This window comes from Sinocyclocheilus rhinocerous, unplaced genomic scaffold (genome assembly GCF_001515625.1).
Source record: "Sinocyclocheilus rhinocerous isolate Xijiao unplaced genomic scaffold, SAMN03320098_v1.1 scaffold468, whole genome shotgun sequence".
Taxonomy (NCBI): Eukaryota; Metazoa; Chordata; class Actinopteri; order Cypriniformes; family Cyprinidae; genus Sinocyclocheilus; species Sinocyclocheilus rhinocerous.
In genome coordinates this window covers 1,319,357-1,342,991 of record NW_015635305.1, presented here as the reverse complement: position 1 = coordinate 1,342,991, position 23,635 = coordinate 1,319,357, and the positions used below count along the sequence as shown (strand labels likewise).

At 38.2% G+C, this 23,635-nt stretch overlaps 1 protein-coding gene across 1 annotated transcript; it reads left to right on the top strand.

The window, feature by feature from the left end:
- The first annotated feature begins 844 nt into the window (after positions 1 to 844).
- LOC107746807 (atrial natriuretic peptide receptor 3-like) lies at positions 845 to 22,430 on the top strand. The gene is made up of 9 exons (XM_016561109.1): positions 845 to 872; positions 934 to 1,915; positions 9,323 to 9,445; positions 9,906 to 10,081; positions 17,335 to 17,470; positions 19,206 to 19,300; positions 19,476 to 19,596; positions 20,356 to 20,440; positions 20,635 to 22,430. The coding sequence occupies exons 2-9, from the start codon at positions 1,249 to 1,251 to the stop codon at positions 20,744 to 20,746; spliced, it is 1,515 nt and encodes a 504-aa protein (XP_016416595.1). The 5' UTR covers positions 845 to 872; positions 934 to 1,248; the 3' UTR covers positions 20,747 to 22,430.
- Positions 22,431 to 23,635: the final 1,205 nt, after the last annotated feature.

The window sequence follows — 23,635 nt, the reverse complement described above, 5'->3', positions numbered from 1 at the left end:
CTGCAGAGTTTAGCTCTACCCTAATCAAACACACCTGAGTTTGCTAATCAATGTCTTCAGGATCATTAGAAAATCACAGGTAGGTTTGTTTGATTATAGGGTTGGAGCTAAACTCTGCAGGAAAGTGGATCTCGCGAGCCAGATTTGAGGAGCACTGATTTAGACTATTGCATATATGCGTTTTTGATACTAAGTATGATGCTTTTAATTTGTCACTCCACTAGATTACTGTAACACACTGTACATCAACTAAAAATGCTATGATTAGATTTCCGACTAGGACTAAATAGAGGAAACACATCATTCCAGTTCTCACCTCTCTTCACTGGTTGTCCATGAATTTTTATATTAATTTCAAAATTCTGCTGTTAATGTGTAAGGCATTGGCCAGGCTTTGCCTCCAATACATCTGTGATCTTTTGTCTCTCTATTCCTGTCCAGACAGCTGCACTTTTAACTGTCCCCTGCCGTAATTTCCAGCCCAAGAGAGATTGAATTTGAGCCTTTTAGTTGTGGCCCACAATTGGTGTAATATTCTCCTTTTCCACGTGATGTCTGGTTTTCTTTGCTCAGTTAAACCTTTCTGTTGCTTTTAATATTGAACAGGCCTGATTTTACTGTTGGGTTGCATTTTATGAATGGCTAAATTTGGACATTTGGAACCCCATGTGTTGTCTATAAATGTGCTTTATACTAAAACATAATTTTATAATTTTTATATTTACGCCACCTTGACCATTAAATCTCGACTTAAATTGTGGACCGTCCTGAATTTCGACGCTGTAGCTTTAAGAAGGGGGCGGGCTGCACAGCGATGACACAGGAATAATAATGAAAGGATGCTTGAAATTTCCTCCTAGACTGCAGCGTGTGTCGTGACCAGCCGGTGATCAGCCTTCACACATCCTAACAAGAGTAATTTGTCGTGACCAGGTCGTGACCAGCCGAGCCGCACACTTCACACATCCTAACAAGAGTAATTACACAGGGAAGCGGAGAGTTAGACTAGAGACCCAAAAGAAGACTCCAAACAGGGGAAGAGAGAGGGGCTCTGGAGAGACACACACGACACAACTCACTTATAAACAGAAAGAGTGGGATCTTGCCATACTAAGTTCAATTAAGGATACGTCTTAATTTATATAACAATCTACTCGGGGGGTGGGGGGTGGGGGAAAACTTTCAAAAGCTTTGAATCTTTTCAAAAAGAAAAAAAATCATCAGTTGCTTCGTTCATTGGTGTTAAAGATGTCATGTTTCATGTCACTATGTCTGTCCATTTGGGTAGTGCTCATGATGCCTGGCAGGACAAGTGCACTGACTGACATCATCGACGTGATGGTCATGTTGCCTCACAACAACACATACCTGTTCTCTTACCAGAGAGTTTCTCCGGCTATTCAGTACGCGATAAAAACCCTCGGCAGAGCAGAGTTTGCTGGATTGAGATTCAATGTGCAGTATATGAACTCCGCGTGCGGGATGGACGCTCTGTACGCGCTCGTGGACAAGCAAAGAGACGAGCGTCCCGACCTGGTCCTCGGTCCGGTGTGCGAGTACACCGCCGCGTCGGTGGTCAGAGTGGCATCGCACTGGAACATCCCCGTGATCTCAGCAGGTGCTCTGGCCACCGGCTTCAGCTTGAAAACCACCGAGTACTCGCATATCACTAGAATTGCTCCAACTTACCTGAAGATGGCCGAGACGTTTAAAGCTATGTTCGGACGTTTCGGCTGGAGAACTGCATCTTTGATTTACGACGACGATAAAGACGAGAGAAACTGTTACTTTACGATAGAGGGTGTTTATACGGTGCTCTCGGAGTACCTCATCGCCACAGATTACGCCGTGTTAAACTTGAACGAGGAGAGAGTAGATGCCGATGGGATCATCGCGTCCGTCTACGGGAGCGAAGGTACTCGTTTAATTGTCTGTCATTTACCAAACGCTCTATGGCAAGCCGTTTTAATAATTATTCCTTAAAACGCACCAGTATCTGTTTGGCTTTTAGTATTTTTTCATTTCATACTAGTAGGCTATTTATGAATTTGACGTTAATGATATTTAATTATAGTATTTAATTAGTCGCTAGAAGGCTGTTACCTGTGACTGTTACCTGTTTTTGCCAATAAATTCCATTAAAACTGTGGTTCTGTTATTAACCATTCAGTTCAGATTAGTAGTAGGGCTGCACGATAAATGGCATGCGATATTTAACGCGCATCTTGTCAGTAAAGCCGGTTCTGTAATCAGCGGTAAATCTCCATCACCTGCGGGCTTTCACATGGAGCAGCATTTACTACACAGAGCCGTTGTTCACTGACAAGCTGCGCCAAAACACGATCATATTTTGCGCAGCTTGTCGGTGAACAAGGGCTCTGTGCAGTTAATGCTGCTCCATGTGAAAGCCCGCACGTGATGGAGATTTACCGCCGATTACAGAACCGGCTTTACTGACAAGATGCGCGTTAAATATCGCATGCGATTTATCGTGCAGCCCTAATTAGTAGCTATATATTCCAATGATTGCTGGTACCTGTTTCAGTCTTATTAGTAACTATTCATTAGGTGCTACAGTAGTTGTGGTTTCTTCTCTCTCTGTTTAGTAAAAAATGTCTACTTAAGCTTTACTGACGATTACCTTTAGGAAAAAAAACAGCTTGCCATAGATGCCAAAAGTGTTTTACAGTACACTTGTTAAAAGAACAATCCCCTATAGAAGTTTCTTGCCAGAAGGTGATAGTTTGAAGAAGTGGAATGGATGGCATCTTGCTGGATTTGAGCCCATTACCTTTCATTTACCAGTCTAGATCACAAGTGGTAGCGGTAGCAAACATGGATACTAAATAGATGAGATTACACTTTTCCAAATAAAATCACAGTAACAAGATAACTCAAGAGGATAACCATTTTTTTCTCATTGCAAATGAATATGTATTAGGAACATGGGAGTGCGCATGGGCCTTGGGATCAGATGTCTCAAGAAGACCTGTATCATTTTAAGCAGCATTACCTTCAGTTAGGCTGCTAACAACTGCTGTATCTGAAAACATTTTGTTTTTTGTTTTCCCCAAAATGTACTGTGGAAAATGCTGGTTACCAGTAAATAACAATTTAGGGCAAAAACACTTCAAAAAACAAAAACAAAAAAATTCTATCTCTTTATCTATTCCTTCTCTTTCTAGCGTGTACTTATTTGAACAATGTCTAAAAACTTGATATTACAAGCACTTCCTGTATCTGTTTGCCTCTTTTAAGAAGAATCGCTTTATGTATCCCCCAATTGTAAGTCGCTTTGGATAAAAGCGTCTGCTAAATGTCTAAATGTAAATGTAAATGCAAATGTGGCTTAATTTTTGTTATTGTTGCATTATGTTAATTAATGTAAATGAATAGCACATTTTAATTATTATTATTTAGATCCTGTTTGTAGCCCTTTTTTAAAGATAGTCTGTATAACATGATTTAAAGGAAATGTTTCAGATTTGGTGTCATTAGATACTTTAGTACTTAAGCCTAAATGATGGGACTGTAGGGGTACATAACTGACAAAACATTTGGAAAACATTGTAGAGAACATCAGTGTAGTCCGTTTTTTTTTTTTGTCCACCAGCAGTGACTCAACTCGGGTATTCACTGGTCAAGAGGGTGGATTTGCAAAGTACTGCCCCTGGTCAACACATTTCCTTATGTTATTAATTCACATTTAGTTTAAACTGGAACTTAGTTTTCTGGAAGGAGTGTTTACATCAAATGATAATGCATTAAAGAGAACAGCAATCCTAATCCACAGCAGGTTAAACTGCCAAGGACAGTGCATCAGAAAAGAGCAATATAGAACACATACAAATGCAGCTATTTAGGGCTGTTTTCATCCTCTCCTGATCTCCTTGGGCTCCCCGTCTGTAAAGATAGGCAAGAGGTCAGTTGCAGTCCATAAGAAAGTTTGTGGAAAAAATGATCAGAATTTTGACAGGCGGTCAACACTGAGCAAAGAGCTGTTGGAATTTTGCGGAGCAATTGTAGGCTTTAGCACTCCTCTAGACATCTAAACTGGAACTTAGTTTTCTGGAAGGAGTGTTTACATCAAATGATAATGCATTAAAGAGAACAGCAATCCTAATCCACAGCAGGTTAAACTGCCAAGGACAGTGCATCAGAAAAGAGCAATATAGAACACATACAAATGCAGCTATTTAGGGCTGTTTTCATCCTCTCCTGATCTCCTTGGGCTCCCCGTCTGTAAAGATAGGCAAGAGGTCAGTTGCAGTCCATAAGAAAGTTTGTGGAAAAAATGATCAGAATTTTGACAGGCGGTCAACACTGAGCAAAGAGCTGTTGGAATTTTGCGGAGCAATTGTAGGCTTTAGCACTCCTCTAGACATCCTCGAGCACTTTTTAACAGCTTTTCTCATGGCGAGTAAAGTCATGCGCTGTCTGCCTGGCTGATTCTTAATAACCAGAGAGGCTACACCCTCCCTGGAGTGCACTGCTACTATTGATGTTAGACACATTGTGGCGCTAAAAGATATGCCTTCTGTCAAAACTATGAACTGTCTGCTGTTTCAGCCTGCTTTTAAACATCATATCCGTCTGCCCCAATCTGTGCTGTTTCAGAAAGTCTGACTGTGCACCTCCTTACCCATCCTGTTTCATAAACAGTGCATTTCTTACATTCCTAGCAAGAATGCTGTCGATTTTAGAAAATATACAGCTATGCCTCAATACAGGGGCCCTGCAGAGGGCCCAGTCCCCTGTATCGCTTTCCTAAGACAGTCGTGTGTGTCAAAATGAACATCTTGGGTTTCTTAAGCTAAAGCATATTGCGTGAACGCTGGTCATTAATAAAGGAATGTTCCACCAATTCTGCAAATGTCAGTATGGAATGAATGAAACGGGGTGGGAGGTTAATGCTGTCTTGGGGCTGTTTTGACACTAACAAAGCCAGGGTTACACCTCTCGAGGCTTTTTATAATTCTTTTCCTTTTCTATCAGTTAACAGCAGCTAAAGGTCCTCGACATGTTGCGGTCCCCCACAGCAAGTATAAAGGTACAAGTATGGAATGCTGCTTGAATGATGACATGTATACTTCCTTTGATCTGCCCATCAAAGACCATGCAGAGATTTGAATGTGGAATCTCAGTGACGGGATGCATTTTTCAAGTCGCCACCCAAACACTCAGGGCAAAATTTGACATCTGTTTCAAGCCTCTTCTGAAGTATAACATTGAACTGCACAGGATCCACCCCAAAGTGTAATTTCTTCTTAAGATGTATGAGTATTTTATAAGAAATGTCGCCATTTTTGTTGAAAGTTTATGGGGGCAGTGTCCACCCATGCCATTTTTTTTGAGCTTGTAATTTTTTTTCATCAAAATGTCATCTCTGTATTTTCTGGTGAAACGTCAGTCTTCTTTCTAGTGAACAACTGATGGATAGAACCAAGTATCCGCCCATACAGTTTTTCTTTGCAATAATCTGTTTCACTCAGATGTACATCACAATACTGTATTGTTATATATTGTCGCTACGTCAGTTACATTGTGACTCTAACCAACAACACTGCCTGTCCATGTTGGCCAAATGCAGTATAGTTTGATTTGATGTCAACATCAAAAGTTATGGGAAGCGTTTCTCCTAATTTTTAAAAGCTGATGAGCCTATTTATTGTGCTATCTTAACTATAGCTTAGCTGCATTGTATTATTTGCATTGCAGCCCACCAGTTGACAACTTAGCCGTATAGCAGCAGTTATTTGAGGAGCTTGTGATTAGTACTAAGGCCACCCATTTTTCCAAAATAAAATTGATCAGAATTGGTCTGCTTCAAGAAGGGAACATCGCATAAAAAAATGACCAGATAGATGGCGTTGCACTGGTCATAAAGGTTTGTGTTTATATTACCATAAATTATAGACATAGCCACTGTATAAATTAGCATATATTTTGAATGTTAAATGCTGCAGACTGTTCCATGAGGTAGATTGCTGGCATTAGAATTAGTATTCCAGGCATGGTAGACACTTTGTTGTTTTGTTTTCAGGGGCACATAGAAGGCTGCAGTGGTGTACATGCTGTAGGAGTGAGTATTGATACAGCACAGATATCAAAGTATCTTGGTATAAATTTAACTTATCAATTGCCACATTACAAATTTGTACATATTTATTTTAATTTTTTTTACAACAAATGGCTTACTTTATTAAGATGTCATTGTTCAGTGTTCATTGTTTGCCCCTGAAGTGGTCAATTACACAAGCATGTAAGCAAGTTGATTTATGTGGCTGCTTATAATAACAGCATTCATCATTATCTACTCTCTCACACAGTTTCTCATAATCAGAAGCCAGTGGAGATTGCCAAATAGTTTTTCTTTGCCGGCAGTCATCTGGAGAGGACGTCATTGGGACATTCTCCAGCTCCTGTGATGCCTGATTTGATTCATTTGGCCATTGCGATGCCCTTGTTTTTGTTGTTGTCAGTCTTCGTTAAGCGGTTTTCAACCTGTTGCACGAGGCTGCTGCATGTCTATTGGCACAGCTGAGGCGAATGTAATAAAATACAGATAACTTTAATGACATGGCCCAGCCTGCACATGAGCGCTGATTTAAAGGTATGTTTTAGCGGCTGTTTTATGAAAGATTGTGAGAAGAAAATAAACATTTGTAATATTTCGAAATCATGGCTGAGCCAATCAGAGGGCTTTGCGACAGATGAATGCCCAAGCCTCTACTCGTTTCAACTGAGAATACTGTCTCAAGAGCCGTTTAAGAGCACAAATTGTTCATATCACACATTTAAGTCAAGCTTTTAAAAACAGTGTACAGTACAGACTCTGGACTCACCAACACAAGTATTTTATCTATTCATAGCAGATGAATCACTATCTGGCCATCTGTGATTTCAGAAAAAGCTTAGGATCATGATGTTTGAGTAGTACTAAAGCACACTGTGAGTGAATATGTTGTTTGCTTTTGGCATCTGATAGAGTGTTTGGACCTGGAAACTGTGACACGTGACGTCAGACTTAACAAGCAGATAAGAATGACATACCTGGCTGTTGACACATAACACATAAAATTCCAAGTTATGATCCATGCCAAGGCTAAATGTCAGAAGATAAGGCACTTTAATGAGGATGGCATACAGTGTTGCAGTGTTTTGACAGTGAATGACGTGAGCACAGAACCACAAACTGGCTTGTTGGAAACCTGCAGAGTGGTCCTCAGGGAGTGAATTTACTAAGCCAGCGATATGTCATTATAGCCCTGCTTATTTTGCATTTGACAGAGGGGCGAGACAGTAAACCCTTATACTCCGTAGTGATATAGCACGAGTTTGCACAGCGATATTATTTCCATGTGCATGTTCACACTATGCTTCTATACAGACCCCCAGGTGCATTAAATGCGGCCCAACCTACGGTAAGTGTGCCATGTGTTGCCTCTTTGCATTCCTCCGCTCATTTGTAACTAGTGTCAGTGGGAAAATCCAGATTTTTGAAATATTGCTGGCTGGAGCTTTACCCCATGGAATCACTGGAGAGCCAACACAGGGCCTGTAGTGTACTGTGTGCTCTGTAATTAAAGGGTGCTATAGTGCAGGAATACTGAGGTGAAGTTTGTCCCACTCAGCTGAGGATATTTCAAGCAGCGCATTACACTGACTGAGCTGTGGGGAAAGTTCCAATCTTCTGAATCTTCCTATTTATGGGACACTTTGCGACTTTTTTTTTTTTTTTAAACCCTGTTTGCTTGCTTGTTTGTTTATTTATTTTTGACCTCCTTGCTCCATGGGAAAATATTTTGTACCTCAGACAGTGTTTCTGTTAGACCAGGTCAAAAAGAATTGATTCTTTGCTACTTATGAGCCTAATTGAATCAACGCCACATGCTCTTGTAAAGCTGGCCAGTAGCATAAAGGTCATAATTAATTCTAAATTAACAGCACTGAGCATGTTCTCAGAATTGAGACGATAATAACTTAATGCGCATGTTGGATTTGTGGTCTGTAAAAATCTTATGAGAAAACAGTGCTTTATTTTGTCTGCCATAAATAGAAATGGGAATCGTAAGGAAATTAACGATTCCATTCTTGTACATACAGTATTATAATACAAACAACCAAGTGGCTGATTTAGGTCTCAAAGTCCTATTAAAGTATCTTGAAAAGTGTTGAGGAAGTTAGGGCGGGACATATCAAGCATCACCTGCTGTTCATTGCTCTTCATCATCAGTGTTTTATAATGGCAAGGATGTCTAACAGTTTGCTATGTTTGATCTCTTCCATTGCGGTTTAAAACACAGCATTCTGTGCAGAATTCAAATGGGTTGGATATGTTTTGTGCTCTGTGCCGTATGTGCAATATTGTGTCTCTGGAGCAGAGCACTGTGTGCGCAGTGCATACCCTAATGAAAAGCATGTTTAAACTGTTTGAATTGCTTCGTATAATGCAATAGGTGCCATTCGCCATATATAACATAATAAATATGTAAACAAATGACCATTTTTGGCTGCAGCTTTAGCGTCTTTTATAGTGTAAGGGCCAGGATGCTTCAGATTCTACAGAGCATTTGACTGGTCAGAAAAACTGATAAGAAGCTGAAATTTAGAATGGTATCATCAAAATCATTGATCCGTTGAAGTGAGAGACTGAGTTCTGAATGCTTATGTCTTTTAATTTTGAATTTTGTCAGTGTTTTGGAGCACACTAGGCTATCCTAAAGGCTGACATATTCATAATAAAAGCACAAAAACGTAAATTTTGGTGTAAGTACACCATAACATTGTATCAGCTTTTGGTTCATTGAGTTGTAAAATATCAAAATTAGATTCCGATTAATTGAGAAACTACACCAAGTGATTCAAAAGTTGTGATTTGTGATTCATAAAAAAGAGCTGGCTTAAGAAGAGTCTTTCAGTCAGGGATCAGGCATTACTTGTTGCACTGTACGTTTTTGATTCAGCAAAAAGAACTGGCTCAGAAAAGTAATTTGCTTGAGAATCTGAATTTACTGTGTGTGCTGTGTGTTTGTGTTAAATAGTAACACAGGGAACATTCTCAGAGCATTTTAGAATGGTGTTCCTTTCCTTCCTCATTGGCGGAAAGCACATGTGAGAACCGTGAACAGAACCAAAAAAGAATGAAAATCATTTGGTTACTGAATTATTTTATTTTGTTCAGAATTTTCCTGTTTACTAACCCTAGTCATAAAAGCCGTTTTAACATTCTAAAAATGAAACATGCATTGCTGGTGGTGGTGGTAGCCTAAATTTGTTGTTTTGACTGACAAATAACATTCTGTTCTGTCTCTTTTTGCAGTGGTGATCATGTGTGCCAAGGCGGACACAGTACGGGACCTCATGCTGGCGGCCCATCGACAAAAATTAACCAGCGGCAGCCACATTTTCTTCAACATCGAGCTCTTCAACTCCTCTTCCTATGGTAAAGCTCCACTACTGTACTCATGGTTGTTGTGCACTGATTACAGAGTTTATCTCTATTCCCAAGATGAGCCATAGTCAGACGAGATTGTTCTATGATGACCCTGTAGCACGATGAAGCTATATCTACACTGAGCTGCAAGAGAGGCCCAGCTCTTCTGCTTGATAGAGATTACATTCAAGAGACATTTGGCTCAACACAATAGCGCCTGGATATTGTCTGGTGTGCAGGTCCAGCATGTTCCACTGATGTTCTTGTGCATATCTAAAAGCCCCATTGTTGCAGCAAAAGTAACAGAGTAGATATTTCAGCCATTGTCAATGAGGTTTTATCAGCAGAAACAGGCAAAACATGCTTGTATAATTTCCTTATTTTAAGAGACTTTAACTTTTCTGTGGCAAATCTTGCAATATGCTCATGTGAACATGAAATACAGTAAAAATACAAAATTACTTTACAGGGGATGGATCCTGGAGGAGAGGAGACAAATATGACAATGAGGCCAAGGCTGCCTACAGCTTTCTCAACACTGTAACGTTGCTTAGGTCCACCAAGCCAGAGTTTGAAGACTTCTCCGTGGAAATGAAAAAGTCACTACAGCAGTCGGACATCCCTGTTTGTGAAGGCTGCAATGCTGTACGTGAGTCTTTGAAACAAAATTACTGAATATAATGATCAAAATATATAATGGTGAATACTGTCATGTTCAAAAGCCAAATACATTTCAGAATTTTACTGGATTTGAGATCAAGCCTTTGCAGATCTAAATTCCTACAAACATTTTCTTCATCTTTTAGGGATGCAAATTAGGGATGCACAATATATTGGTAGTTATCAGACGTTTTTTCATGTATATCTGTTGATATTGGATATTTAATTATTCTATTCACATTTGCATTTTCCTTTTTTACATTTAGATTATTCGACACCTAGTTAATTGTTAAATGTTTATATTTGTTCAATAAATTAAATCAATCTACTTATACTGCAAATTCGAAATTTTCTGTGATATTTGAAGTTTTGAGGAGGAACTTTCTTGACTATTTTCGAATACACCTTCATCATTGTCCTCTTGTGAACAGTATACAGGCAAATCAGTCATTCAATCAATCAATCTTAAGCACCCTTCCTGCAATTCCCTCCATTTTGTGGCCTGCAATGTTCAAAGAGCAGCTGATTCATTTATTCACCCAGTTTAAAGACAAAATACAGTGCATTTACACTTTAAGTGCTTTTGAATGGGGTGACTTGGCTTTCCATACAGGCCCCATATTTTGGTCTGGCTCTTTGTCCCCATCATGTCAGCTTCTATTGAAAAGCCGTCAAAGCTTTTCTAAGGAAGGCAGCGGGAACTGTCTTTCTGAAACAAACAATTGTGGACGAATCGAAGTGCCAAAGTTAATAACCTCAGTGGGGGCCCTGCCACTTTTGACTGGCTCAATTGCTGTATCAACAGGAGCCACAAAAGACTTGAGCTGGACCTTTGCAGGGAACCACCATCATGTCGAAAGAAATGTATTCAGACAAAGCCCATTCTCGTTCCAAATATGAATGTCAAGACTTCAGTGTGCCGAGCACAATTATTTCATTGTACGAGTACACTTCCCAGAGAAGCCGAAGCCTTAGCTGACAGAAGCACAGGCTAATGTGATGTTTCACAAACTTGGCCTTCTCCTTGTAGCTGCCGCTTGTATCTGCTCGGTTTTTTCTGACAGCGGTGTTCATGCTGAATTAATGAGCTGGATGAAGAATGCTCACTTTATTCATTAAGGAAGGTGATACATTTTTTGGAATTGGCTTACAGTGAGTGGTGTTCTTACAAGCATCCACACAGATTTGAGCTATTCGTACTGGCTGCCAGGAAATGCAGCCATACTCATTTGCAAAGAGCCCCCCCATATGCTGAACGTAAATCTGCAGGATAAATGACAGTTCCACTGTTAACATTCTAGAAGGTCGACTCTACAGTATAATCCAGCTACAAAGTAAAATACGGATATTTAAAAAGTGCTGTTTTATATCCAAAGGCGCCATTCACCGTATGTCCTTAGCGACTCTAAAATGACTGAGGCCCTGTCCACACGAACGTGGTTATTTTTAAAGCCGCAGCTTTTTCTACGCAGTTTGGCCGTTCGTCCACACGCAAACGCTGCACCAGGTCACTGAAACCGAACATTTTTGAAAACGCCTGCCAGGGCGAAGATTTTCAAAAACTCTGGTTGCAGTGTTATCGTGTAGACAGCGAAACCGGAGTTTTGGGCTTTTGACGTCAGAGCCTGCGCTGTTATATCTCCGCCTACTGGAAACTTTTTCAGGCATCTGATTGGCCAACATGGCTTTACAGTTGAGATTATATCGCCACCTGTTGGTTTGGCATGTTCTTGACAGTGTTTCATAGCATGCGTTTGCGTTTTCATGTGGATGGAGATTTTTTTTAAAACAGAAGGAAAAACTCATGGCCTGACATGGCCTGAGTCTGTGAAAATGCTAAGCATTTTTTATGCACTGATGACCAGTAGGTGGGTGTGTTGGATTACCACAGTCATTAGAAACATGTTTTATGGTTTTATGTTTTACAGTATAATGTATTTTGTGTTTTATGCTATATATTTTTCACTTGCAAAATACTCTCGGAAGAAATGATCCTAACAACAGGCAACATTTCTCAGAATCATTAACTGTTTTTTCTAGCTGAGAAACATCATCTCTTCAAAAGAAGCAAAGTATGAATTGGGTCAGACTGACATGTATTTTATCTTACTTAGTAATAGTTATCATCTGTTGGCCCTCAGGTTTATCTGTTACTTATTTTCCTCTAACTTCGGCTCGCACTTCGCTGTGCGTCACTGCAGGTTATCAAGTTCCAGCACGACAAAACCATTGAGGCTCAATTAATTCCCAGATATTCTATTCGCACAGATTTAGCATTTCTAAAATACAGATCTCCTCAGGTGTGTATAATCTAATCACAGCTAAAGTTGAGTCAATTCAAGGTCAGCTTTCAACTAATGAGGTTTTAATGCTTGGCAACTGGCTCTAAGATATATGTATATATATCTGCCTGTACTTGGAGCAGAAACGCTTCAAAGTTATTAAAAAAAACAATTCAACCTGAGGAGGCGACAATCTAAGAACATTCATTAGAGATGATCAAACTCAATACACTGGACTGCGTGTGAATTTAAGGCCACCCATGGTTTCTTCTTTCCTTTCCTTCTCAACAACCCTTATCTAGAACAAGATAGGCAGTCAACCGCTTTGCTGACCATTAAGGGCCCCTAAAACCATCTCGCAGGATCTGAACACACTGTGGCCGAATGGCTAAACTGAGACAAACAAAGGAAGTCACAGACTTATTACAGACAGTTCGTTCTGCCTCGGTCATCTCGATTTGATCAACAATAAAGGATATCGCTGTTTTCAGAATAGACACTGCCACACAAGTTTGACTGAACTTGCAGTAACACCCAATGAAATTCTCTCGCGGCAACCTTTTACCAACCAATTTCTCTGTCAAATCTTATAATTCATTGTAAATAATGCTCAGAGAAATTTTGGTCAGAAAGTAAGGGGAGCAATGGAGGACTAAAACATGAAAAAAATATCTAATATGAGGAAATTTGATTTGCAATAAATCAATATACATATGTCCCAATGGCAAAAAACATATATTTAAATTTTTATACAATTTTATTTAATTCATATTATAATAGGTGTATAAATCTCAATTTAAAAAAATGTACCCTTATGACTGGTTTTGTGGTCCAGGGTCACATATATATATATACAGTGCCTATAAAAAGTATTCAGACCCCTTCATTCTTTTCACATTCATATTGCTTGTAGATGTTAATACACTTCGAGTGAAGTTAACCTGTAGCAAATTCAATTGAATGGATATTATTTGGAAAGGCACATACCTCTCAATAAAAGGTCTAACAGCTGAAAATGCATATCGGAGCAAAAACCAAGCCTTAAGGTCAAAAAACTGCCTATAGAGCTCAGAAATAGGATTACATCAAGCCACACATCTGGGGAAGAAATCCAGATTTTCAAATAGTTGTATCTCAGACAAATATTGTCCTATACATCATACATCAATGCAAAGCTTATTTATTAAGCTTTCAGATGGTAAAAAATTCTGCTGCATTGAAGGTTCACAGAAGCATGTAGTCTCCATTACTCTTAATGGAAGAAGTTTGAAACAACCAGGACTGTTCCTAGAGCTGGCCTCCTAGTCAAACTGAGCAATTGATGGAGAAGGGCTTTGGTTAGAGTGGTGACCAAGAAGATGATGGTCACTCTAGTTGAGCTCCATGATCATATGTGGAGATAGGAGAAATCTACAGAAGGACAAACATCACTGCAACACTCCACCGATCTGTGCTTTATGCCGGTGTGGCAAGACTCAATCCTCTCCTCAGTGAAGACACAGGAAAACACACTTGGAATTTGCAAAAAGCACCTAAAGGAGCCTCAGACTGTAAGAAACAAGATTCTCTGGTCCGATGAACCTCAATTCTAAGCATCATGTTTGAAGGAAACCAGCTCTGCTCATCACCTTTAGAGTAGCATCCCAAAAGTAAAGTGTGGTTGTAGCAGCCTCATGGGGCTGTTTTTCAGCGGCTGGGACTGAGGGACTCATCAGAGTAGAAGAAAAGCTCAATGCACCAAAATATAGAGATAGCCTTAATGAAAACCTAGTTCAGAACATTCAGAACCTCAGACTGGGCAGAAGGTTCACCTTCTAACAGGACAATGACCCTAAGCACACAGCAAGAGTGGCTTATAGACAACTCTGTGGATGTCCTTGAGTAGCCAGGGCCTGGGCTTGATCCCAATCAAACATTTTTGGAGAAACCTGAAAATGTCTGTCGGCCCCCATCCAACCTGACAGAGCTTGAGAGGTGAAGAGGTGAGGAGAAGAATGGCAGATAATTGCCAAATGCTGATGTGCAAAGCTTGTCGCATCATACCTAAAAAGACTTGAGGCTTTAAATGTGCTTCAGCTAAGTACTGAGTTAAGGGTATGAATACTTATGCAGTGTACTTATTTCAGGTTTTTTTATTTTTAATAAATTTACTAAGGTGTGACAATTATGTTTTTGCACTGTCATTATGGTTTATGGAGTGTAGATTAATGTGGGAAAAAAAGTAATTTAAAGCAGTTTAACATAAGGCAGCAACATAAAACGTGAAAAAAATGAATACTTTTTATAGGCACTGTATATAAGCAGTGCAGTATAGTTTAAATGTGGTACAAGGATAAAGAATACAATCTTTGTGTTTCTGTTAAGGTTTTCTTACCAGGTCATCATATATGACTCAGCCATTGCAATTGGACTTTGATTCTCATCGTTTGAAGAGGTTTTACCACTCATCTGAAAGGCTTCATTATGTATGGTTTTGAGTGGTCTTCAAACAATGAGAAAAAGTCCTACTGCAGCGATTGAGTTCTAAATGACTAGAAGCGCTCCATGAATAAAATGGAAGATGTCTGAACATTTGGTTGGCTTTCATTTTCTTGCTGCATTCCATTTTGAGGAAATAGGTGAAGAAATAAAAAAATATGGACATAAATAGAAAAAAGTATGAAATAAACATTATGCCGCAGTGGGTCATTTATCAATTTATTTTTCATATTTGTTTCTCCATAGATGGCATCTTAAAGGTCTGTTCTGGCCTTTCTGTCATTGCCGTATAGCTGGTAGTGACAGTAAGACAGCACTGGGTAATTTTTCACCGGGGTGAGGAAACTGACATGCGGTTGCACCTTTTCATGCCAGAGCCTGAAGTTAATCAGCCCAAATAAACAGAAACAGGCTTATTGATAAAAACAGGGTGTTCAGTGAGCCCTGAGGATGTTACATTCACTCTAATGATGCAGGACTTGTTTTGGGTTAATCACTGCAGTTGGGCCAACTAGGAATTAGTGCCGTTTTCTTTCCCTTTGCAACATCTATGGAGGAATTTAACAGTACAAACATTATTTATCTATCTATCTATCTATCTATCTAAACAGTATATATATATATATATATAATGAGAAGTGATATGAATTATAGCCTACTAAACGATACATGACATGGAACATGCTTCATAAATAACAGTTTGACTTTAGTCAGAGTATATGTTATTTTTTTAATAAATTTTTTTTTAATTAAATAAGTAAACCTTACAGTGGATTTATTTATTTTTGGTATTACATAAGAAATCATTTTATCATTTAAAGGTGCTGCAAACTGTGATGGAAACCACAAATCTCAATGTGGGTGACGGGCCTCTAGACCTCTCCTTTAACTTCTGAGTTAAAATAATAGAACTTTAATAAAACTCTCCTCTATATCCCTTTCACATTCTTGAACTGAGGTGGCATCAGTTTTACACAAACTGTTACCAATAGTGCCTAAACTTAAATATCAGCAGGATTTGTTTCGCAATGAGAAAGCATTTTTTTTTGCATGAGGAATGTTCGGTCCGATACATTGTGCTGCTGAATTGCAAGCTGTGCTCCGTATGAAAACACGGCAGGGTTTGTTATGCTCTGAATGCTTGGAGATTTCACCTCTGTTCACGCTTCCAAAAATGAATATGTATATAAACAGTCATATGACTATATCAGCTTTTCCTGCTGTTTCACTCTTATTAGGCAGTTGAGGGTGAATGTAAATATTCAGTAATCTTGGCAGCCGGTTATCGAATCTCCCCCGGGCTGCAGACTGACTAAGCCCCAGGTTTTACTATTGTTTGCCTTGGGCTGTACACATGCAGCATACGGCTCTGCGGCAGGAACAGACCATTAATCCGTTTCATAACATTAGTACGTGCTTTTCAGTATTCATGGTGGCTGGGTAGCCCGTATTATTTTTTTAGTTGCTTAACATTTCGTTGAACAACACAGTGCTGTTTATGAATCCTCTCCATCTTATTCACTCTTGATGTTAGAAAACACTGTATGCAGCTGTTCATTCATTTGCAGTTTAACTGAAGTATAATATTGATAGATAAGCTGCCTCTGGATTCTCTTACAATAACCTTTACTTACAGTTTTCTAATAATATAATGTAACTCTATGTCAATTTGTTTGTTCAAAAAGAAAGGAAAGCTATGGAGGTCCAAATATATGGAAAAAAATAATAAAATTAAAAAAATAAATGAAGAAATGTGAAAAATAAATGTATACTGTAAAAATAACTAATAAATGCATAAATAAATGAATAAAGCAAATGTATTTTAATTTTTGTTCGTTGTTTTAAGTCATAAAATGTATTATATTGGTTTACTTATTTATAATTATTTATTCTTTTTATGAAGAACTTATACCATCCCCCCCTTTTTTTACATTGCAGGTCAATATGTTTATGGAGGGGTTCAGTATTCATGGTGGCTGGGTAGCCCGTATTATTTTTTTAGTTGCTTAACATTTCGTTGAACAACACAGTGCTGTTTATGAATCCTCTCCATCTTATTCACTCTTGATGTTAGAAAACACTGTATGCAGCTGTTCATTCATTTGCAGTTTAACTGAAGTATAATATTGATAGATAAGCTGCCTCTGGATTCTCTTACAATAACCTTTACTTACAGTTTTCTAATAATATCTATGTCATCTATGTCAATTTGTTTGTTCAAAAAGAAAGGAAAGCTATGGAGGTCCAAATATATGGAAAAAAATAATAAAATAAAAAAAATAAATGAAGAAATGTGAAAAATAAATGTATACTGTAAAAATAACTAATAAATGCATAAGTAAATGAATAAAGCAAATGTATTTTAATTTTTGTTCGTTGTTTTAAGTCATAAAATGTATTATATTGGTTTACTTATTTATAATTATTTATTCTTTTTATGAAGAACTTATACCATCCCCCCCTTTTTTTACATTGCAGGTCAATATGTTTATGGAGGGGTTCCATGATGCTTTGATTCTCTATGCAATTGCCTTGCGTGAGGTGATGAGTAACGGTCTGACAAAAAAGGATGGACTGGAAATCACCCACAACATGAGGAACAGAACATTTGAAGGTAATTCCCAAAAAATTGCTGTTTTTTTCCCTTTACTTAATATTTTGAGATCAGGCCACTGAAGTGCTATGGACATCGGTCTGTGCCAGACATCATTTACATATTATAACAGACATTTATCAGCAGCTGTAGTTCTGAAATGCAAATATATAGCGTGAGGGTTGACGGGTTCAATTTTGTGTTAAAGTTCAAAAACTGAGAAAGTAAACAGTGGCAGCAAACTCATTGTTTAAAGGAAACAAATGTATTTAAAAAGCAAGAGTTTTATACACGAGACTTTAGGAGTACCTACAACATTCTGAACTATTCGTGTCTGCCCATCAATCACAAGAGTGTTACTGCTGTTAGGAAAAGAAAGATTAAAAAAACTTTGCAAACTTTATAAACTTACCTCAAGAAACATAAAAATTTCATGACCATCATGACCAGTGATTGGTGTAATATGTAAGGCCACAGACGTTCAGATGTTCTTTGTTACAAAGTAGTTTACTGCTGCTGTTTATGCATTTCTAAATCAAGCCAGTGACTAAACGTGCAACTTCACACTGTTCTTGATGGTAATGTGTAAACCAATCATGATATAATCAGTGGTACAGTAGTATTTGTTAGATTGAAGAATTTGTGTTGCAATAAGGAGATAACTGCATCGTGTGACAGTGTTTGGCTACAGTGCAGTGCTGCAACCTTTGATGCTATGGGAGTAGTTCTAAATAGAATATTATAATCAACACTTTTCACAACTAGTTAATCTTGGCAGCTGTTTTAGTAAAAACACAATAAAAGCTTTCAAGAGAGTTCCACATGTAATGCTCATTTCATATGCAAAGGTTTTAGCCAATCACAGCAGTGGGCATTTACATTGAAGTCTCACAGCAGACACACCCCTTCCAACAGAACATTCAAATCAGAGGGCTACATTTAGGGTAGAAAATTAACATTTATATCTAAATTATGACCATTTGGTGAAAAAAAAACATACTAAGATTATAAGTGCACTTCAGGAAATGTAATAAAATTATTTTAATATTTAATATTTAATATTTGTAAGATATTCGCGATGGCACCGATGCTGATGGCTGCTTCCGTGGCGTGCTCCGCAGTTGTTTTTATGTTTTTGTTAGTTTGTCCTGTCTTTAGTTATATCCCTGCAATCAGTTTCAGCAGAGACGAATTACTGTCATTCTGTTACACTGTGGAAGCTTCTGTCACGAAAACAAATTCCTCGTATGTGTAAACATACCTGGCAATAAAGTTTAAAGATTAAAAAATCCATTTCATGACCCCTTTAAATGATACTATACACTAGTGTTAATTTTGTCAATTTTGTCAGCTACCCCAATAGAGGGCTCGCCAGTATTCTTGCCACTGTAATTCATTAAACTTCCCTTACAAAAGAAGTGCTCAGACATGTCTCCGGCCCAGACCCGTCTCAATGACCACAGCAAGACAACTAAACGTGAAATAACAATGTTTTGCCCGGCCAGAATAATCAGGAACAGGGTCATGTTTTCCTGTTAATTAAATAATATTTAAAAAATCTCAAGAATTCAGGAACACAGATGTACAGATGAAATTACCATTTCTGCAGTCAAAGCCAACAAAAACGGCAGGAGGTGGATGAGATTTCCTGTTGTATTGCCCACCCGGAATTTGTCGACTCTTGCTGGTGTTTTCCTTGGAATGTTTGACTCTTCAAACTAATTAATTTTCCCATTCCTCACATTCCGTTTTACAGGCATTGCCGGCCAGGTGTCTCTAGATGCCAATGGTGACCGGAATGGGGATTTCTCTGTCGTTAGGATGACAGACCTAGAGGCAGGAACGCACGAGGTGTGTGTGCATAATCATCTCTGCTTTATTACACAACACACAAAAAAAAAAAAAGATCAGGACAATAACTGAAATTCAGACATTTGAAACTTAGCTGTAGAATTTTGTTAATATATGTGCCAGAATTATGCAATGCTAAGTAATCACCATGATAATTGTTTTTTTATGCATTCAGACTGTCATGAGCTACTTTGGCACCAATGGAAGTTTCCAGATCATGCCGGGCTTTAAGAGGGAGTGGTTCTCCTTGCGAACAGCACCAGAGCCTCCACATCCAAAACACAGTGACCCATCATGTAAATTACCTCTGCTGCTTCAAGATTGACACTTGTTTTTGTAACAGCACGATTAAGTCAAAATTAAGACAACAGATGGCAAAGGACACAATGATTTTTTTATTATTTCGTATAATAGTATTATTAGTAAAGGGATAGTTCATCCAAAAATGAAAATTCTGTCATTAATTACTCACTCTCATGTCATTCCAAACCCGTAAGACCTTCATTCATCTTCGGAACACAAATTAAGATACTTTTGATGAAATCTGAGAGCTCTCTGACCCTGCATGGACAGCAATGGCGGATTACATGATTTGGAGGAGAAGAATTGTTGAATAAAGTCGTTATTTTGTTTTCTTTGCGCACAAACGGTATTTTCATAGCTTCGTAAAATTACAGTTGAACCACTGATGTCACATGGACTATTTTAACGATGTCCTTACTACATTTCTGGGCCTAGGAACATTTCAGTTGCGTTGCTGTCTATGCAGGGTCAGAGAGCTCTCGGATTTCATCAAAAATATCGTAATTTGTGTTCCGAAGATGAATGAAGGTCTTATGGGTTTGGAATGACATGAGGGTGAGTAATTAATGACAGAATTTTCATTTTTGGGTGAACTATCCCTTTAATTATAATACTAAAATTACTATTACTTACAATAGTAATAATAGCTCCTTCTTGCAGACCCCCGTTTGAAAACCTAGAAGGTGAACCTCGCTAAATTATATAGATGTGCTGCTTTCTTTACAAATGGTTTCATTTTCTTTCCTAAGCAGGTGGACTAGGTGTATCGGCAGTGACTGGGATAATAGTAGGGGGAATTCTGGGAACGGCTCTCCTTTTGGCATTCTACTTCTTTAGGTAAATTCCTGAAAACAGTTATTTTTTTTCATGAAACAGCCTAATGTGTTGTATGAATTATAATGATAAGAAGTGTCTGGCATTTAAATGTCAGTTTTATTGTTTTTGTGTTTGTTGAGAATTAATAGAACATTCTTATTGCTGCTCATACAATATCATCTGCATTCATGATATTGTTCTTCGTTGTTCCCCAGGAAAAATTACAGGATAACCATTGAACGGAGAACACCTCGAGAAGAGTGCGATATCGGGAAGCACCGTCAGTTGCGGGAAGACTCCATAAGATCCAACTTCTCAGCAGCGTAGTCTGTAGTCGTAAGTCGACTGCTGGGGTGTTTAAATTCAGGGAAGGTGCATCTCAAATGGGTCTGTGAGCTCATCAAACACCATCCCAGGAACCCAGAAATATTTATAGACATGCTGTAGTGTTTTTTCCTTGTAAATGTCTCTTGCTCTTCAGTTCGTAATCTCAGGAAAGTTGAATTATTGGAGGAGAAGTGCTCGCAAGGCTTCTTGACTCTCTGTAAAGAAAAAGGGTCTTTTTTTATTTAGCTACAGACCTTTTTTTCCCCTGCCAAACTCATCTTGAGGAAAATTCTGTAGAAGCCTGTCAGTTTTGTAGAAAATGGTCAGCTGACTTGAGTCCGGGTCAACTTGAGAAGCGGTTATGAGATATTGAAGACGTAAGAGTGATACTCCGAACCTAAGCTTACTTTAAAAACAACACTCTCACTCATGTTACCTTCCTCTTCTTCCTTTAGAGAATGTCCAGTAGAACACACTGATAAACATCCATTCTTTCTACTTTGTAGACTTTGTCAAGAGGCACTGATGAATACGAAACTGATGTGAACTTTAAAATGATGTTCCTCTCTGTCAACATGTATCAGCAAGCCTTGATGTATCAAATCTGGCTTCATGCTGAAACACTGAACTGTTTTATTTATTATGACAAGTGATTTCATTCATAGGTTTTAGTCCCACTAATTATAATAATCCAATATAATTTCAGCTCTTTTGATTTACACTGCTATGTACAGTATCATACACGCTGCTGGGTGCCTCATGACCAAATGTTGTCCGACTGGCCTTCACAGTAATGGCTTCAAGATTCGATTGATAAAACCCACTTAAAAAGTGTCCATTCATGTCAAGATGTTTGAAAAAACTTAAATACATCAATCCCTACTATAGGGTCCACCATTACCTTTTTATGTCAGTTGTCTTGTACAGCCTGCTTATTGTTAAACATAACACTTTTTGAATGCTAGATAGAGATTTAAAGAAAAGATGATTCTATTTAAATCATGGCTGATACTTCCTCGTTCATCGTCCTGCACTTTGTTGCATCCGTGAAGGTGAACTTCAGAGGCAAGCAATTTCTTTGGTTTAAAAAGATAGGAGGTTGTCAGGAAGTTACATAATAGCTGTAGATATACGTCACAAAATGATTTTATACACAACACAAGCTGGTCTACCTTTCAACAACAGATTTTGAAAAGCTATGTTCAATTTATATTGCACATGTACATTTTTGAACTTTATGTCTTTAGATTGTCTTTGTCAGGAGGTGGTTATCAATAATCTATCAGTTTAATAGCATATAAAGTATATTTTTAACATTTGTGATGATTCAGTAATGATGATGAGATGTAAATGTGAGATGTCACATTTAAAACCATCTCTATGGTTTGTGAGTCAAAAAAAAAAATCTAGGGTTTTATTCAGGCTTGGTATGATGGCAATTGTATACTGATGTAAGTAAATGTATCAACATAAGATGTGATGTTATTTATTGATATTTTTGTAGAGGTTTCATTTTTCTTAGTGTTGATTTTAACATTTGTTTCTTGTGTGAAATACACAGAATCCTTTTTGTAAACGGTATATCTGCCTTGTCAGAGCAAATTTGACCTGATAAGTATATTTACAAGGCTTTGTAAACACTCAGAAGAATTGTAACTTATTTAGATTGATACATATTGACCAATTAAAAGGAAAATTTATGAAATTAAATAGTCTCTCTGTGTTTACCACTAGCGGCTCTTACAACGTGCAATTCTGAGTAGGCCGACCTTAAGAGCAGCACATCTTGCTCTTGTAATGTAGCTTCTAAACTACAGAATCAACAGTATGGATGTGTTTTCTGTGAGCTGGTGTCCATTCAGTGGGCCAGTAGACCGTCATAGCTGTGGTCTGAAATTCCTCATAGATCTCCAAGAGGGCGTGCGCAAATGATCCCAGACTGCAGAGACACTGTGTGAACACAGGTCATGTAGCCAAAGCAAACACAACTCACTTCCTTTGCTGCTCATCACAACAGGTGTCTCTCACACACAACATTTTTCCACTACTAGTCCATCTATACAACTCCCCCTGAACGCATTTTAATGCTGAGGGATAGTTCACTCAAAAATGAAAAATCTGTCATTTACTCAGCCCGAGTGTTGGGAAGGTTACTTTGGAAATGTAATAGGTTACAGATTACAAGTTACCCTATTTAAAATGTAAAAAGTAGTGTAACTATTTCAATTACTTTATTAAGGTAATGTAACTGATTACATTTGATTACTTTTCTAAATTTCGAATGAATGTTAATCATTTTGAAACATTTAAAGCAGGCCTGGTTAACCTTACAGCAATACTCAACATTCATTACTGTCAGACTTCCAGAATCCTTCATCACTTGAATTAAGATGATAATAATTGAATTTTAATGTACAGCCACCACAAAATCAGACTTTCACACCTCTTTTTCCTCTTTTGAGATCATCATGAGGTTAAATACAGATTTAAAATCATAAGATATAGTTTAATAGCTAAGACACTGTTTTTGAAATCAAATCTGAAATCAGAACGGATTACAGTTACATTTATTTTGTAATTAAATTACCTAATTCCGTTACTCCCAACACGGCTAACTCTCATGTCGTTCCAAATCTCTTTTGTCTAGACTTTCCATCGTCTGTGAAACCCAAAAGGTGCATTTCTTTTTTGGGGGGGGGGGTGAACTATCCCTTTAAAGTCCTCCTAAATGTTTAACATGCCAGACGCTCTTCAAATTACCATCACAATTACATACCAACAGCTTAAAGTCATGACGCTGAATGCCTATTGGAGTACAGTTCAAACGCACTTCAAACACAGCTGATACAAAGTCGTTCTTTGACCTCACATCTGGCAATGAAAAACCAC

Bases quoted from the DNA above. Each gene is read 5' to 3' on its own strand.
- LOC107746807 (XM_016561109.1), top strand. From the start codon at position 1,249: ATGTCATGTTTCATGTCACTATGTCTGTCCATTTGGGTAGTGCTCATG. The intron at 9,446-9,905 runs GTAAAGCTCCAC...ATTACTTTACAG, and splicing joins CTTCAACTCCTCTTCCTATG to GGGATGGATCCTGGAGGAGA. The intron at 17,471-19,205 runs GTAATTCCCAAA...TCCGTTTTACAG, and splicing joins GAGGAACAGAACATTTGAAG to GCATTGCCGGCCAGGTGTCT.